The sequence below is a fragment of the Microcaecilia unicolor genome, chromosome 2 (genome assembly GCF_901765095.1).
Source record: "Microcaecilia unicolor chromosome 2, aMicUni1.1, whole genome shotgun sequence".
NCBI lineage: Eukaryota > Metazoa > Chordata > Amphibia > Gymnophiona > Siphonopidae > Microcaecilia > Microcaecilia unicolor.
Genome location: NC_044032.1, coordinates 11546840 through 11564565, shown reverse-complemented (window position 1 = coordinate 11564565; position 17726 = coordinate 11546840). Strand labels below are relative to the sequence as shown.

The following is a 17726-nucleotide window of genomic DNA, read 5'->3' as shown; positions in this document are numbered from 1 at the left end:
GTCTTCTAATTCTCTTTCGAGTGGCTGCTGTCCATTTGTCTTCTTTTACCTTCACTACACCTGCTTCTGACATATTGACTGTTCTTATTTTTAGCTCTTTCCTCTCATTTTTCCTTCTTTCTGCCTTGCTGTCAACTCAGATTTCACCCTATCACTGTTCTCCTCCTCTTTAGTTTACAGCTACCTATCAGATTTTCATCTTTTTCTCTCACCCACTAGCTTTTCCATTTCCCCATCTCACTCCTTCCTCAGCCCTCCATCCCCTTTCATTACCATATTTCTATCCTCTGTAATCACTATCTTTTTATTTATTTCCTTGCCACCCTCTTCCTCTCCCTCCTGGCCTCTCCCATATGGTTCCACCATCTTCCTTCCCTCCACCCTTGTAGCCCAGCATCTGCTCCCTCTTTCTCCCCACCCCACTCTTGTAGTCTTACATCTCCCTGCCCCTTGTCTTTTCCCTCCTGCCCTCTCCCCCATGTTCTAACATTTCTCCCTTTCTCTTCCCTCACTCCCACTGTCCGGCATCTCTCCATCACCCTTCTGCTCCTGAATCCAACATCTCCCCCTTTCTCCCCTCTCCACCTCCTGTGTTTCTCTCTCTCTCATTCACCCCCAGGTCCAATATATCTCCCTCTCTCCCACTTTCTACCATTTCTCCCTCTCTTGTGCCATGGGTCCAACACTTCTCTTCTCTTCCCCCCTCCCCCCATGCAGCATTTTCTCTCTTCCTCCCTTCCACTGCCATGTCCAACATTTCTGCCTCTCCCCCTCCCTTGTGCCCCCTCCAACATCTCTTGCTTCCCCCTACAGCATCTCTTCCTGCCCTCCACCATCATGTCCAATTTTTCATCATCTTCCCTTCCTCACCACCCCCTGTCCAACATTTACCATCTCTCCCTCCCCACTTCCCCTATGTCCAACATTTCTCCCTCTCTTGTCCCTCTCCCCTCCCCATGCAAGATTTTTTCCTTTCTTACCCCTATGTCCCACAATTCTCTCTCTGTTGCCCCTCTCCACCTCATGCCCCCCCAAGTAGCATCTATCTTTTGAAAGGAGACCTCCCCCCAACTCTCCCTCTCAATTCAATAGGGCACCACCCTTAACAGCCCCGGTACTGGAGGAAGCAGGCTGAGCTCCGATCCTGCATCTGCCTCCCTCTCTCTCATGGCAGCGCTTCCCAGATGCTGCCTACCGCTGCCACGATTCTGCATCTACCTCCCTCTGTCTCAGCAGCAGCAGCGATAACGATTCATACATGCTACCTCCTGCTTCTAACCCGGAAGCGTCTCCTCTGCCGTGCCCGCGTCCTGCCCCAGCAGAAACAGGAAGTTGTGATAATGGGGGCGGGACGCAGCAGAGATGCTTCCGGGTTAGAAGCAGGAGGCAGAATGAATCGCTACCACTGCTGCTGAGACAGAGGGAGGTAGATGCAGGATCGTGGCGGTGGTAGGCAGTGTCTGGGAAGCGCTGCCGTGAGAGAGAGGGAGGTAGATGCAGGATCGGAGCTCAGCCTGCTCCCTCTGCTGCCGTGCTGATGAAGGTGCTCCACTGCTGGGTGGGCCTGGACCCAAACTGGGTGGGCCTAGGCCCACCCAGGCCCACCCGTGGCTACGCCCCTGCTGCCAGTTCTATTTTCCACCATCCCAGTTCTTCCTCGCTGATCACAGAACAGTTTTCCTTTCTTGTCTATTTTTTCCTGTATTCCTGATTGTTCCTGGTTCCCGTCATCCCCGAGTTGCTTTCTTTCTTTCCCTTCTCTTTCAGCCTTTCCTTTCATTCATTTGATCTGACTGAAATACCCACCACAGCAGTTTCTCTCCTGAGTTTTCATTTTCTCCATTTCTCTCTTAGCTTGTATCCCTTCCCCTGTTAAGTTCAGTCCCTGGCTCTTTCCACAGCCTTCCCCAGAGTAGTCTCCTGTGGCAGAATATCTCCAATGATTCTCCCTCTCCTCCCAGCAAGACCCTTGTTCTGTCCCCCTCTCCCAGGTACATAAGTACATAGGATCTCACACAGAGTGACAGGGAGAGTCGATGGCATGGATGGGCAGACTGGATAGGCCACATGGGCTTTATCTGCCTACATTTTTCTGTTTCTATGTTAATTCCTCACCTTGCTTTTCTCTTCCCCAATCCCCACAGCACACACACTCCATCCGCTTTTGCCACCTTTCCCCCCTCCCATGGTACACACATCCCTCATACACTTTTTCTAGCCCTCCATCCCATGAAACACACATTATCCATCTTTCTCCAGCCCACCCCCATGACACTGTCCACCTCTCTCTAGCCCCTGAACAACCACCCATGAAACACACACACCCATCTACTTTTCCCTACCCCCCCCCCCCATAACACAGACTACCCCATCCACCTTGCTCCAGCCCTCCCCCCTAACATGGCACACACCACTCCATCCACCTTGCTTCAGTCCCCCCTTGGCATACACAACCCCATACGCCTTCTTACAGAACTCCACCCCATTCCCATGGTGCACAAACACATACCCACACATCTCATCCAGCTTTTCCAGCCCCCTCCTACACGCTATTCACCTTTTTTCAACCTCTCTCCCTTCACAGAATCTTATTTCCAGCCCCCCCCCCCCCCCCCCACATGCCCCATCCACCATTTTTTTTCCAGGCCACCTATTCCCTGCCTTTCTCCCTACACACTCACCCTCTAGCACAGCTCCACATCAAACTGCTTCCTGCTCCTCTGCTGTCTGTGGCCTGACTGTTCCTTTGAGCCTCATGGGCCTCCGTACTGCCGCACGACTTCAAGGAACCGCTGAGGACCAAGGCAGCAGAGGACTGGAGGAAACAGCCTGACCCGTGGCTGTGCTGAAGTGGTACGCATGCTGGGAGGGAGGGAGGCAGCCGGAAAGTGAAAGCAGACCACAGAATTCTGACAGTCTGCGGAGCTGGGGAATTCGGCAGAAATTGTGCATTGTGCAGTAGCCCAGAATTGCCCTGGACTAAAGTATGCTGAACATTCTCCAAATCTACTTTATACAAGTGTAACCCCTGGGATAATTTTAGAAAAATTCCAAAATTAGTGATCGACAGGCCTAATTCAAAAAGCAAGAGACTCATATGCCAAACTATCTGATAAATATTGTTGTTTCTAGGCGAGCCCCTAGTGAAGTTATTGAGACCAATGCTATTGATCTAAACTTTAACTAGAATTGTGGGGACAAATCCAAAATGATTGCTATAAGGTCATCATTTTTCCTTGTAGAGAGGGAAGAATGCAGGGCAGCTGGGATTCCCAATTCCTGCATAAATCCCTAGTGCTACTGCTTGAAGCAATAGCATTTTAATTTGTCTGACAGGCACTTGATTCCAGAAAGAGAGAGTAGCCAGGAGTGCTGTATTATAATCAGAGGGAGGAGCTGAGTTTGGAATGAAACACCCCTGGCTATAAAACCATATTATAGAACAGTGAGTCTGACGTCGATGCCGGGCAAAATGGTAGAGACTATTATAAAGAAAAAATTACAGAGCACATCCAAGGACATGGATTAATGAGACAAAGCCAACATGGATTTAGTGAAGGGAAATCTTGCCTTACCAATCTACTACATTTCTTTGAAGGGGTGAACAAACATAGTAACATAGTAGATGACGGCAGAAAAAGACCTGCACAGTCCATCCAGTCTGCCCAACAAGACAAACTCATATGTGCTAGTTTTTTTGTGTATACCTTACCTTGATTTGTACCTGTCTTTTTCAGGGCACAGACCGTATAAGTCTGCCCAGTACTATCCCCGCCTCCCAACCACCAGCCCCGCCTCCCACCACCGGCTCTGGCGCAGACCGTATAAGTCTACCCAGCACTATCCCCAAACGTGGATAAAGGTGAGCCGGTTGATACTGTGTATCTCGATTTTCAGAAGACGTTTGACAAATTACCACATGAAAGACTCCAGAGGAAATTGGAGAGTCATGGGATAGGAGGTAGTGTTCTACTGTTGATTAAAAACTGGTTAAAAGATATAAAACAGAGAGTAGGGTTAAAAGGTCAATATTCGCAATGGAGAAGGGTAGTTAGTGGGGTCCCCGGGGGTCTGTGCTGGGACTGCTGCTTTTTAATATATTTATAAATGACCTAGAGATGGGAGTAACTAGTGAGGTAATTAAATTTGCTGATGACACAAAGTTATTCAAAGTCGTTAAATCGCGGGAGGATTGTGAAAAATTACAAGAGGACCTTACGAGACTGGGAGACTGGGCATCTAAATGGCAGATGACGTTTAATGTGAACAAGTGCAAAGTGATGCATGTGGGAAAGAGGCGCCCAAATTATAGCTACGTCACATAGTCACAGAACCTGAAACAGATTCACAGCATACAGTCAGGATCGGGAGGCGGGGCTGGTGGTTGGGAGGCAGGGATAGTGCTGGACAGACTTGTACGGTCTGTGCCAGAGCCGGTGGTGGGCAGCGGGACTGGTGGTTGGGAGGCGGGGATAGTGCTGGACAGACTTGTACGGTCTGTACCAGAGCTGGTGGTTGGGAGGCAGGGCTGATGGTTGGGAGGTGAGGATAGTGCTGGGCAGACTTATACGGTCTGTGCCCTGAAGAGCACAGGTACAAATCAAAGTAGGGTATACACAAAAAGCAGCAAATATGAGTTATCTTGTTGGGCAGACTGGATGGACCGTGCAGGTCTTTTTCTGCCGTCATCTACTATGTTACTACGTCACGCAAGGTTCCACGTTAGGAGTCACAGACCAAGAAAGGGATCTAGGTGTCATCGTTGATGATACGTTGAAACCTTCTTCTCAGTGTGCTGCTGCGGCTAAGATATGATCACTGTTTCCCAGGGGACTCAACATGGCCACCTCTCACACTATGTCCTGCACACCACCAAGCAGCAGATCTAAAATGGTTCTCCCTCTTGTCAGTTCCTGGACCCGTTGCTCCAAGGAGTAGTCGTTTAATACATCTAGCAATCTTCTCTCTCTGGCACTCCCTGATGGGAAAATTAGGTTCTTACCTTGGTAATTTTCTTTCCTTTAGTCATAGCAGATGAAGCCATTACAGATGGGTTGTGTCCATCAACCAGCAGGGGGAGATAGAGAGCACTCAAAAACCATAGTAGCTCTTGGCCAGCTAGCTCCACTGCCTTTTCAGTATTTGAAGCTTCCAACGCAGTATGGCAAAACCGCAATGGGAATAACATGAGCTTTCCTCACAGCGAATGATGGCCCCCATAACAAGGGCATGAATTGAAAAGGAGGGAATGAACACATCCTCCTGGAGGGAATAAACTCGTCCTCCTTATTGTATAACTGGAGAGGATACACGCAACCTCCTGGAGGGAATAAACTCATCCTCCAAAACATAAACTGGAGGGTATGGACTCATCCTCCTATAAGTGAACATGAATCCTGAAGACTGTTTCCCAACTTTCTCCCAAGGAAGGAACTTCAGGAAACAAGAACAGAACCTGAAACAGATTCACAGCATACAGACAATCAGTGGTGTGCTGGTAAATTTTTAACAACAGGCTCTCTCCCCAGTCCACCTCAGCGCCCCCCCCCCCTTCCACCTCTGCACCCCCCCCCCCCAAAATTGCAGAGCTGGCTATAGCGGGGGAGGGGGGCAATGCATTACTCTCTCCAGGAAAAAAAATTAAATGATCCCAGGTTCCAATCTAATTCATGTTTAATGTGGGATAAAAATGCCATAAATAAGTAAATAAATATAAACTTTTAATGTTGAGCACCTGATTCTCAAAGTGAGCATATTCCAAACACTATAATGAAAATAAAATGATTTTTTTTCTACCTTTGTTGTCTGGTGACTGTTTTTCTGATCATGCTGGCCCAGTATCCGATTCTGCTGCTATCTGTCCTCTTAACTCCGTTTCCAGGGCTTCCTTTCCATTTATTTCTTTCCTCCTTTCTTCTTCATTTCTGGTCCTCAGCTTCTGCCTATTTTCTTCATCCATGTGCAGTTTTTCTCCTCTCTTCCTTTTCCCTCATCTCATCTCCTTCCTCACTCTTCTCTCCCCTCCATCCATGTCCAGCATTTCTTCTCTCTCCCCTCCTCTCCCCTGCATGCACCCATGTCCAGCAGTGACCCTCCTCTCCCCTGCCCTGCATGCACCCATACCCAGCGACCCTCTTCTGCCCTACCCTGCATGCACCCAGATGTCTAGCAGTGACCCTCCTCTCCCCTGCATGCACCCATGTGCAGCAGTGACCCTCCTTTCCCCTGCCCTGCATGCACCCATGTCCAGCAGTGACCCTCCTCTCCCCTGCCCTGCATGCACCCATACCCAGCGACCCTCCTCTGCCCTGCCCTGCATGCACCCATGTCTCAGCAGTGTACCCTCCTCTCCCCTGCCCTGCATGCCACCCATGTCCAGCAGTGACCCTTCTTTCCCCTGTCCCCATCCACCCATGCCCAGCAGTGGACCCTCCTCTCCCCTGCCCTCCATCCCATCCATGCCCAGCAGAGACCTCCGCTCCCCTCCCTCCATCCACCCATGCCAGCAGTGTACCTCCTCTCCCTGCCCTGCATGCACCCATGTCCAGCAGTGACCCTTCTTTCCCCTGTCCTCCATCCACCCATGTGCAGCAGTGACCCTCCTTTCCCCTGCCCTGCATGCACCCATACCCAGCGACCCTCCTCTGCCCTGCCCTGCATGCACCCATGTCCAGCAGTGTACCCTCCTCTCCCCTGCCCTACATGCACCCATGTCCAGTGACCCCCTCCATCCACCCATGCCCAGCAGCGACTCTCTTTTCCCCCCTGCCACCTCCTCCCGAGTTGTTTTATGAAATTCTTCTTCTCCTCCCTCCCTCCCGATCTGGTCCCTCACCGCGCGCCCGCTTGTTTTTTAAATTCTTCGTTTCCAGCGCCGAGTCGCCGACTGTCCTGAGTCCTCCCTTGCCGATTCGCGTTTCAAAATGGCCGCCGAGACTTCAGCCGAAGTCTCAGCGGCTATTTTTAAAGCGCAAATCGGCAAGGGAGGACTCAGGACAGTCAGCGACTCGGCGCTGGAAGCGAAGAATTTAAAAAACACGCGGGCGGTGAGGCGGATCCGGAGGGAGGGAGGAGGGAGGGAGGAGAGCCAGAGCCGGCTCGCTATTTGCAACAACCGGCTCGCAAGCCGGAAGAAAATTTAACAACCGGCTCTTGTGAGCCGGTGCGAGCCGGCTCCAGCACACCACTGCAGACAATCATACAGGGAGGGCTCATGGCTTCATCTGCTATGACTAAAGGAAAGAAAATTACCAAGGTAAGAACCTAATTTTCCCTTCCTTGTCATCAAGCAGATGAAGCCATTACAGATGGGATGTATCCAAGCAATCCCTATATAGGGTGGGAACAGGTCACACCACGCGCTAGCACTTGTGCTCCAAAACACGCATCCCTCCTAGTAGCCACATCCAGCCTGTAATGTCGGGCAAAAGAGAGCTTAGAAGCCCATGTTGCTGCACTGCATTTCTCTTGAAGAGAGAGTGCTCCAGTTTCAGCCCAAGAGGAAGAAATCGCTCTGGTAGAATGCGCCTTAAAGGCTACAGGTGGAGACCGGCCGGCAAGCAGATAAGCTGAAAAGATAGTTTCTTTGAGCCAGCGGGCAATAGTGGCTTTAGACGCTGGAGACCCTCTGTGAGGACCTGATAGCAAAACAAACAGATGATCAGAGGTCCTGAAGAGTTAGTAACTTGCAGATACTGCAGCGGAGTCCTGCGCACATCCAACAGGTGCAACTGCCCAAAAGATTCTGGAAACTCCTCCTTATCAAAGGAGGGCAAGAAAATAGGCTGGTTTAGGTGAAACGCTGAAACCACCTTAGGCCATGAAGGAAGGCACGGTCCGAACTGTGACCCCGGACTCTGAGAATTGCAGAAATGGGTCTCTACAGGACAGCGCCTGGAGCTCTGACACCCGTCTCGCGAAGTAATGGCCACAAGAAAAACGGCCTTTAGTGTCAAATCTTTCTCCGATGCTCGCCGAAGCGGCTCAAAAGGAGAAGCCTGCAGGGCCTTCAAAACTAGCCCCAGGTTCCAAGCTGGACAGGGTGCTCGCACGGGAGGCCGGAGCCGAAGCACTCCTCTAAGAAACCGTGCCACATCTGGATGAGCAGCTAAAGACACGCCTTCAACTTTACCCCGAAGGGAGGCCAATGCTGCCACTTGCACCCGCAGGGAATTATAGGCCAAGCCTTTTTGTACACCATCCTGCAAAAAGTCCAGAATCGGCGAGACAGGAGCCCGCATGGGTGTGATCGCTTTTGAAGCACACCAAGACTCAAAACTGGCGCCAAATCCTGGCATAAACCATGGAAGTGGAACGCTTGCGGGCCTGCAGGAGAGTGGAAATGACTGTGTTTGAATAGCCTTTATCCCTCAAATGCGCCCTCGTCAATCGCCATGGCCATAAGACGAAAGTGGCAGGCGTCCTCCATGGCTACCGGGCCCTGTGACAACAGGTTCGGTACCAGAGGTAAAGGAAGGGGAGCCTCCACTAGCATCTGTTGGAGGTCCGCATACCAAGGCCTCCTGGGCCAATCCGGGGCGATGAGGACCAGTTCTCCTGGGTGCAGCCAAATCCGCAGGAGCACGCGCCCTATCAGAGCCACAGAGGGAACACATATAGTAGGCCCGGAGGCCAGGGCTGAGTCAAGGCATCCAACCCTGCCGAGCGAGGATCTCTCCGTCTGCTGAAGAAGCACGGGACTTTGGCATTTGAACTTGTCGCCATAAGATCCATCACGGGCTTGCCCCATTTGGCACATATCTGCAGGAATACTTCATCTGCTAGTTCCCATTCTGCTGGATCGATCTGATGCCTGCTTAGATAATCGGCTTGCACGTTGCTCTGACCTGCAATGTGAGCTGCCGACAGAAACTGAAGATGCAGCTCGGCCCAGTGGCAAATCTGTTCGGGCCTGCCGGCCATGCTCTGCACTAAGCGCCCGCCTTGTCGATTTATATAGGCCACTGCTGTCGTGTTGTCCGACATCACTCTGACAGCCAATCCTTCCAGGGTCACTTGAAAGGTCAGAAGCGCCTGAAATACTGCTTTCAACTCTAGGCGGTTAATGGACCACTCCGACTTCCTCGGGTGTCCATAGACCCTGTGCATGCTTCCCCTTGCAATGTGCACCCCAGTCCTTCAGGCTGGCATCTGTCACCACTAGACACCAATCGGGGGAGCGCCAGCGGCATTCCTCGCCGCAGCATGCTGTCTGAGAGCCACCACTCCATGCTGAGTCGGGGCCGCAGGGAGCCAAGAAAGTCTGCACTGATAATCCTGAGAAACTGGAGACCATCTTTGAAGTAGGGAATACTGTAGAGGTCTCAGGTGCACTCTCGCCCAGGGCACCACTTCCAATGTGGCTGTCATCGATCCCAGCAGCTGGACAATGTCCCAAGCTCGCGGGCGGGGCATCCTCAGGAGCAGACGGACCTGATTCTGAAGCTTGCACCGCCTTAGCTCGGGTAGGTATACATAGCCCGAGTCTGTGTCGAACCTGGCCCCCAAATATTCTAGAGATTGCGAGAGGGTCAGGTGACTTTTGGCCATATTGACGACCCAGCCTAGAGATTGAAGTACTGAGACCACTCTGGCTGGAGCTTGAGAGCTCTCTGTTACAGAGTCTGCTCTGATGAGCCAGTCGTCTAGGTACGGGTGAACCCTGACACCTTCTCGCCTGAGAAAAGCAGCTACTACCACCATTACCTTCGAAAAGGTTTGGGGAGCTGTGGCGAGGCCAAAAGGCAAGGCCCGGAACTGGAAATGTTTCCCAACACCGCAAACCTCAGAAACTTCTGGTGCGGGGGCCAAATTGGTATGTGCAAGTAAGCTTCTTTCAGGTCTAGAGACGTGAGAAACTCGTCCTGGCTGTACCGCAGCAATGACGGAGCGCAGGGTTTCCATGTGGGAAATGCAGCACTCTCAGGGACTTGTTTAATTCTTTTAAGTCCAGAATATGGGCGAAAAGATCCACCTTTTCGCGGCACCACAAAGTAGATGGAGTATCGGCCGTAGCCGTGTTCGGCGGGAGGTACCGGGGACACGGCCCCTAACTGAATCAGACCTTGCAAAGTCTCCCCTACCGCCGCCCATTTGGCGGCAGAACCGCATCGGGACTCCACAAACACGTCTCTTACTGGGGCGTTGAATTCTATTCTGTATCCATCTCTGATCAAGTCCAGAACCCACTAATCTGAGGAAATATTGGCTCACTCCTCGGCAAAGAGGGAAAGACATCCTCCGATGACAGGAAGCGAGGAGGGGGCCGGCGCACCATCATTGAGAGGGTCCGCCCCTGAACTCCAGGCCTAGAGCCGGTGGCTGCAGAACGCTTGTCCGAGCGAAAGGAGTTCCTCTGCTGAAAACGGGCACGAGAAGTGAACCCAGCAGCACGCCCCGGGCGGTAACTTCTAGTTTCATGGAAGCGAGGTCTATAAGAGAAGTGGACTGCCTGGCCCTTGGAGGAAGGCCTCGGCCTATCTTCGGGCAAGGCTCTGGGGTTTAGGATCTCCCAGGCCTTTAACAATTTTCTCCAACTCCTCACCAAATAGGAGAAGGCCTTGAAAGGGCAACTTACCAACCTTTGCTTAGAGGCCATGTCCGCTGCCCAATGTCGTAGTCAAATAAGACGGCAAGCCGCCACTGCTACTGCCATTTGTTTAGCCAAACTCTGACAATATCATAAAGGGCATCAGCCAAAAAGGACAAGGCCGACTCCATCCGCGGAGGCCACAATCGAGAAGGCTCCGCTCCATCTCCGGGCTGTTCCACTGCCTGTTGCAACCACGCCATGCAGGCTCTAAGCAGCATAACAACTGCATGCAGACGCCCCGAACAGTAAGACCTGCAACTTCAAAGGACCGTTTAAGTGCTGCTTCCACCTACGGTCTTGTATATCCTTCAGGGCAACTCCTCCTTCCACAGGGAGGGTAGTTCTCTTTGTCACCGCAGTGACTAGGGCATCTACTTTAGGCATTGCAAAAGCAAGCCAAATGCTCCTCACGCAGAGGGTATATTGCCCCATAGCCCTGGAAACTTTCAAAAGGTCCCTCGGGTCACCCACTGAGCGGAAATAAGCCTCTTGGATGGAGTCATGCAAAGGAAAGGCTTGAGTAGGCTTTTTGGTACTAGCCATCCTAGGATTCACAGAGGAGGCCGTGCCACTGTCATGCTCTTCAATAGAAAGGACCTGTAGGGCATCTGAAATAAGCGCTGGCAGCTCATCATGGTGGAAAATCCTCAACCGCAGAGGGATCATCCCAGATCCTGAGGTAATCTGCACCTGACTCTGGCTCCTCAGACCACGAAGGCCTGCCAGAACTCTCCGAATCCTCACAGCCCGCCACGGGGGGGGGGGGGGGGGGGTGGGGGGAAAGGAGGTGCACCACAATCTGAAGGGGAATTAGCCCTTCTACGCTTTTCTTTATGCTAACTATCAGGGAAAATAGCCTCAGTGGGCAGTCCCAGGCAAGAATCCACCGGAGGGGGGGGTAATAGAAGGGGCTCCAGGCGACCCTTGAGGGAGGGCTCTTTTCAGCATGTATGCTTTATGCAATAATAACACAAAATCAGGGGAGAAAAAACCTGCCCTGGACACCCAGATCCTGTCCGGGGCTAGCCGCTCCCTAAATAGCCTCAATTCGAGGTCCCCCCCTCGGGCTCAGGGCTCTCCGCCTCTACGGAGGCCGTGCCATGTGGATAATTCAAAATGGCGTCCGCTGCCAGCTCTGAGCGGGAAGAAACATCGCTCGCCCTGCTCGGGCCAGCTCTTACACCTGTACAGCATGATTTACAGAGCCCTGCTGCTGATTTGCGCTTGCCACACCAGGAACAGCGCTTTACATTCTCTGTAGCCATCGCCGAAAACGGCGAAAATTCAAAATGGTGGTTTCGCGCCAAAAACGCCCCAATCGCGGGCCCACCTCGGGAGTTAGAAAACACTCTTACCTCACCGGACCAAGTATCACAGCTCCGATCAGTGGTGTGCTGGTAAATGTTTAACAACAGGCTCTCTCCCCGGTCCCCCTCTGGCCCCCCCCCCCCCCCCAAATTGCAAAGCTGACTATAGCCGGGGAGAGAGCCTGGGGGGGGGTGCGGCAATGCAGTATCCAGGAAAAAAAAATTAAATGATCCCAGGTTCCAATCTAATTCATGTTTAATGTGGGATAAAATGCCATAAATAAGTAAATAAATATAAACGTTTAATGTTGAGCACCTGATTCTCAAAGTGAACATATTCCAAACACTATAATGAAATAAAATGATTTTTTTCTACCTTTATTGTCTGGTGACTGTTTTTCTGATCAAGCTGGCCCAGTATCCAATTCTGCTGCTATCTGTCCTCTTAACTCAGTTTCCAGGGCTTCCTTTCCATTTATTTCTTTCCATTTCTCCTTTCTTCTTCATTTCGGGTCCTCAGCTTCTGCCTATTTTCTTCATCCATGTGCAGTTTTTCCTCTCTCCTTCCTTTTCCCTCATCTCATCTCCTTCCTCACTCTTCTCTCCCCTCCATCCATGTCCAGCATTTCTTCTCTATCCCCTCCTCTCCCCTGCCCTCCATCCACCCTGTCCAGCAGTGACCCTAATCTCCCCTGCCCTCCATCCACCCATGCCCAGCAGTGACCCTCCTTTCCCCTGCCCTCCATCCACCCATGCTCAGCAGTGACCCTCCTCTCCCCTGCCCTCCATCCACCCATGCCCAGCAGTGACCCTTCTTTCCCCTGTCCTCCATCCACCCATGCCCAGCAGTGACCCTCCTCTCCCCTGCCCTCCATCCACCCATGCCCAGCAGTGACCCTCCTCTCCCCTGCCCTCCATCCACCCATGCCCAGCAGTGACCCTCCTTTCCCCTGTCCTCCATCCACCCATGCTCAGCAGTGACCCTCCTCTCCCCTGCCCTCCATCCACCCATGCCCAGCAGTGACCCTTCTTTCCCCTGTCCTCCATCCACCCATGCCCAGCAGTGACCCTCCTTCCCCTGTCCTCCATCCACCCATGCTCAGCAGTGACCCTCCTCTCCCCTGCCCTCCATCCACCCATGCTCAGCAGTGACCCTCCTTTCCCCTGTCCTCCATCCACCCATGCCCAGCAGTGACCCTAATCTCCCCTGTCCATCCACCCCTCCCGCGTTGTTCACCGGCGACTTCTCCTCCCTCCTGCCCGATCCGGTCCCTGGCCTCAACTGACTCTTCTAATTCTTCGGCGGGGCAGGCAGTCTTGCCTGCCCGCTACCAGCGCTGACTCTCCCCTGCCGGTTCGCGCTTCAAAATGGCCGCCGAGACTTCAGTAGAAGTCTCGCGAGGCCGCCTCTGGAAGTCTCGGCAGCCATTTTTAAAGCGCAAACCGGCAGGGGAGAGTCAGCGCTGGTAGCGGGCAGGCAAGACTGCCTGCCCCGCCGAAGAATTAGAAGTCGGGTGAGGGACCGGATCGGGCGGGCGGGAGGGAGGAGAGCCGGCTCGCAGTGGGAAACAACCGGCTCGCAAGTTGGTACAAAATGTAACAACCGGCTCTTGCGAGCCGGTGCGAGCCGGCTCCAGCACACCACTGGCTCCTATCCCATAGAAGAATCAAAGGAAAAAACCTCTGTTCCAAATTTTTTTTTTTTTTTTTTTTTTTTAACGCTGTGAGGAAAGCAGAGGTAATAAGAACTCCGGAGGCTCAGCTGAGTGGGAAAGGCAGGGAAAGGCGAACCAATATGTCCACATCCATGGAGGTATGGGTAAGGCAGGGAAAGGGCTAACCTATTTGCCTTCAAAGTGAAGCTGCTATAGCCTCCAACACCCCTGCTAACAACTGGCAAAAGCACAGGAGCAACCTCCAGGCAGATTTTTGATGGAGCTTGAAGAAGCTGCAGCCACCCTGCTAGGGAGATAGAGAATACTGAAGAGGCAGTGGAGCTAGCTGGCCGAGAGCTACTATGGTTTTTGAGTGCTCTCTATCTCCCCCTGCTGGTTGATGGACACAACCCATCTGTAATGGCTTCATCTGCTTGATGACAAGGAAGTAACATTTATCCAATCAATATTGGGGTAATTGAAATCACCCAATTATAGGATCTTCACCTTGAAGATCCTAACTCAACAAACACGCAAATGCAAAGATTTCTTCCAATTATGGATCTCCACTGGCCAAATACGCAATCAACCCATATAAAGGACACACACTAGACATCACTACATTCAAATTCTCCTCTGACTTAAATCTTGTACTAAAAGATACAAAGTGGACAGCTATACCATGGCCCGACCACTATAAAGCAAACTTCTCCCTACAATGGCTCAGGAAGCCTATTCCAGGCATAAGGTGCAGCGAGAATGAAACATCAAGAAGATGTTCCATTCAATGTGGAAGCTTAAAAGAGTAAGACCTTACTTCCCAAGGATCATCTTTCGCAACCTGGTACAGTCAATGGTGCTGAGTCACCTAGACTACTGCAATGCACTCTACGCTGGTTGTAAAGAGCAAACTATCAAGAAACTTCAAACAGCCCAGAACACTGCAGCTAGACTCATATTTGGAAAAACAAAATATGAAAGTGCAAAACTAACAGAAAAGCTATACTGGCTTCCACTTAAAGCACGTATTGCGTTCAAGGTCTGCACTCTAGTACATAAAATCATTCACGGAGATGCCCCGGCCTACATGGTAGACCTGGTTGACTTACCACCCAGGAACGCTAAAAAATCATCCTGCACATTCCTCAATCTTCACTTCCCCAGCTGTAAAGGACTAAATTACAGACTAACACATGCGTCCAGCTTTTCCTACATGAGTACGCAGCTGTGGAATGCACTGCCACTTAACCTAAAAACAATTTACGAACTAATTAACTTTTGTAAATCTCTGAAGACCTCTCTCTTCAACAATGCATACCACAATGATCAATAATTGTAATCGTAACATATCACCACTTTACCTTATATTCTGAATTGTTTTCTTCCAAGATTTGTTTGCTTAATTGTTTAACTCTATTATGTCATCTATGTTCTTTATGTAACACCAATTGTTATCTCTCACTCTGGAATGGCGAATGCCATAGCGGAGCATTGTAAGCCACATTGAGCCTGCAAATAGGTGGGAAAATGTGGGATACAAATGCAACAAATAATAAATAAATTATAGTGTTGCCCAATTTGCCAGCTTTCCTAATTTATGTAAAACATTTCTTCATTTGTCTGTTCGTTCTGTCCTGGCGGACGGTAGGTACACCTCTGTGTCCAGCTGATGCCCTGAATTTAAATAAATGTAAACCACTTTGGTTGTACCACAGAAAGGCGTATATCTAGCAGAGAGTTCTTGATATGTCGTCTCCCTCTTCCCCCACCCCACCCCTACACACATTCTCTATCATGTAAAAATAAGGATATCCGAGAGACCCTATGTCCTCTCCCCATCAGCCCCCCAACCCCACTCAGACTCTGTATTTGAGTCCTGGATGAATCACTTCCTCACGGTCTCTATCAAGGCTCCTGTATTCCAACCCTCATGGTCATTACCTTATGCTCAGTCTCCGTGATGAGCTTTTTCTGGTGAAGAATTGTCGATATTGTGCAGCAAATTTCAGTCATGGCTTGTTGCAGTCTTGGCTGATAGAAAACTGTAATTCTGCGCAGGTCTCTGTCATCATAGGAAGCGAGAGTCTGCCTCAGTTCACCATCTGAAGAATTAGATACAAAATGGTAGAGACTATTAAAGAACCAAATTACAGAGCATATTCAAAAGCATGGATTAATGAGACAAAGCCAACATGGATTTAGTGAAGGGAAATCTTGCCTCACCAATCTGTTACATTTCTTTGAAGGGGTGAACAAACATGTGGATAAAGGGAGCCGGTTGATATTGTGTATCTGGATTTTCAGAAGGCGTTTGACAAGTACCTCATGAAACTCCAGAGGAAATTGAGAGTCATGGGATAGGAGGTAGAGTTCTATTGTGGATTAAAAACTGGTTAAAAGAAAACAGAGAGTAGGGTTCAATGGTCAGTATTCTCAATGAAGAAGGGTAGATAGTGGGGTTCCCCAGGGGTCTATGCTGGGACCGCTGCTTCTTAACATATTTATAAATGACCTAGAGATGGGAGTAAACTAGTGAGGTAATTAAATTTGCTGATTACACAAAGTTATTCAAAGTCGTTAAATCGTGGGAGGATTGTGAAAAACTACAAGAGGACCTTACGAGACTGGGAGACTGGGCGTCTGGCAGATGATGTTTAATGTGAGCAAGTGCAAAGTGATGCATGTGGGAAACAGGAACCTGAATTATAGCTACGTCATGCAAGGTTCCACGTTAGGAGTCACGGACCAAGAAAGGGATCTAGGTGTCATTATTGATGATACGTTGAAACCTTCTGCTCAGTGTGCTGCTGCGGCTAAGAAAGCAAATAGAATGTTAGGTATTATTAGGAAAGGAATGGAAAACAAAAATGAGGATGTTATAATGCCTTTGTATCGCTCCATGGTGCAACCGCACCTCGAATATTGTGTTCAATTCTGGTCACCACATCTCAAAAAAGATATAGTGGAATTAGAAAAGGTGCAGAGAAGGGCAATGAAAATGATAAAGGGGATGGGATGATGACATTCCCTATGAGGAAAGGCTAAAGCGGCTAGGGCTCTTCAGCTTGGAGAAAAGGTGGCCAGTATTCAAAGGGTTTAACCTGGCGGGAGTGTCGCTGAATATCTCCTCTGACCACCATGGCACAGTGCACAGCTTTGCACAGGTAGTGCCAGGTGGTCTGTGGGTGGAGTTTAGGAAGAGTGGGACAGATCAAGAACAAAAATATATATTTTACATTGCAGTGCATGCTGAGTTTATCTTATTGGGCAAACTGGATGGACCATGCGGGTCTTTATCTGCCATCATCTACTATGATACCATGGGTCTCATTTTCAAAGCACTTAGACTTACAAAGTTCCACAGGTTACCATGGAAGTTTGTATGTCTAAGTGCTTTGAAAATACACCTCTATGTTACTTTTCTGATTATCAGGGCTTAATTATACCTGCAGCTGTCATTGGATCAGAAAACACTGATTGCTACAGACTGAATATTGATCATTACATATTTTCACAATTTGACTAAACCATGGCTCATTGCTAAACGATTTACAGAGTTTAATTGATTGTCGGGATGAACAGTTGACATTTTGGAAACAATTCAGTAACTGGGCACCTCCCTATATTTGCCCAAAGGAGTTTATTGTAGAACAGAACCCAGGTCATTAGAGAATAAAAGCATTACCCGTTTAGGCACCTGCAAGTCAACCAGCCATACTGCCTGAACGCAACAGTGATCTGTAATATACTCCTCAGTGGGTGTCCCACCTATGTCCTGCCATTGCTCCTCCCCAGTGCACATACCCTTCCACGTATGTGCTGTGTAATTAAGCGGGTATTTGAAGAATAACTGTGAGACACCCAGCTAGCAGTTACGTTGATAAGTGCACATTAGTATTCTTGACATTTACATGTGCAATGGATGTGTAAATACAGATGCTTAGATTATTATTATGAAGCTTGCCATGTGCCCTTGGCCTGGATTGGCTGCTGTCGTGGACAGGATGCTAGGCTCAATGGACCCTTGGTCTTTTCCCAGTGTGGCATTACTATGTACAGTTACACAGATAAGTGCACACATACCACATAAGCCTTCTAGGTACTTATATGTGTAATGGATGCAGAAATGCTGTTGTCTAGATTACAGAGCGTAAGTAACATTCTACAAATGTC

General features: G+C 50.0%; 1 protein-coding gene across 2 annotated transcripts in view; it reads right to left on the bottom strand.

Moving 5' to 3' along the window:
* LOC115462766 (NACHT, LRR and PYD domains-containing protein 12-like) overlaps positions 1 to 15653 on the bottom strand; it is a 113438-nt gene extending 97785 nt beyond the window's left edge. The window contains exon 1 of one of the 2 annotated variants that reach the window (XM_030192750.1): positions 15495 to 15653. In XM_030192750.1, coding sequence (XP_030048610.1) covers positions 15495 to 15566 — 72 coding nt within the window. In that variant the 5' untranslated portion in view covers positions 15567 to 15653. The remainder of the gene's footprint in view (positions 1 to 15494) is intronic. The other variant, XM_030192751.1, reaches the window with a different exon arrangement.
* Between the last annotated feature and the right edge of the window lie 2073 nt (positions 15654 to 17726).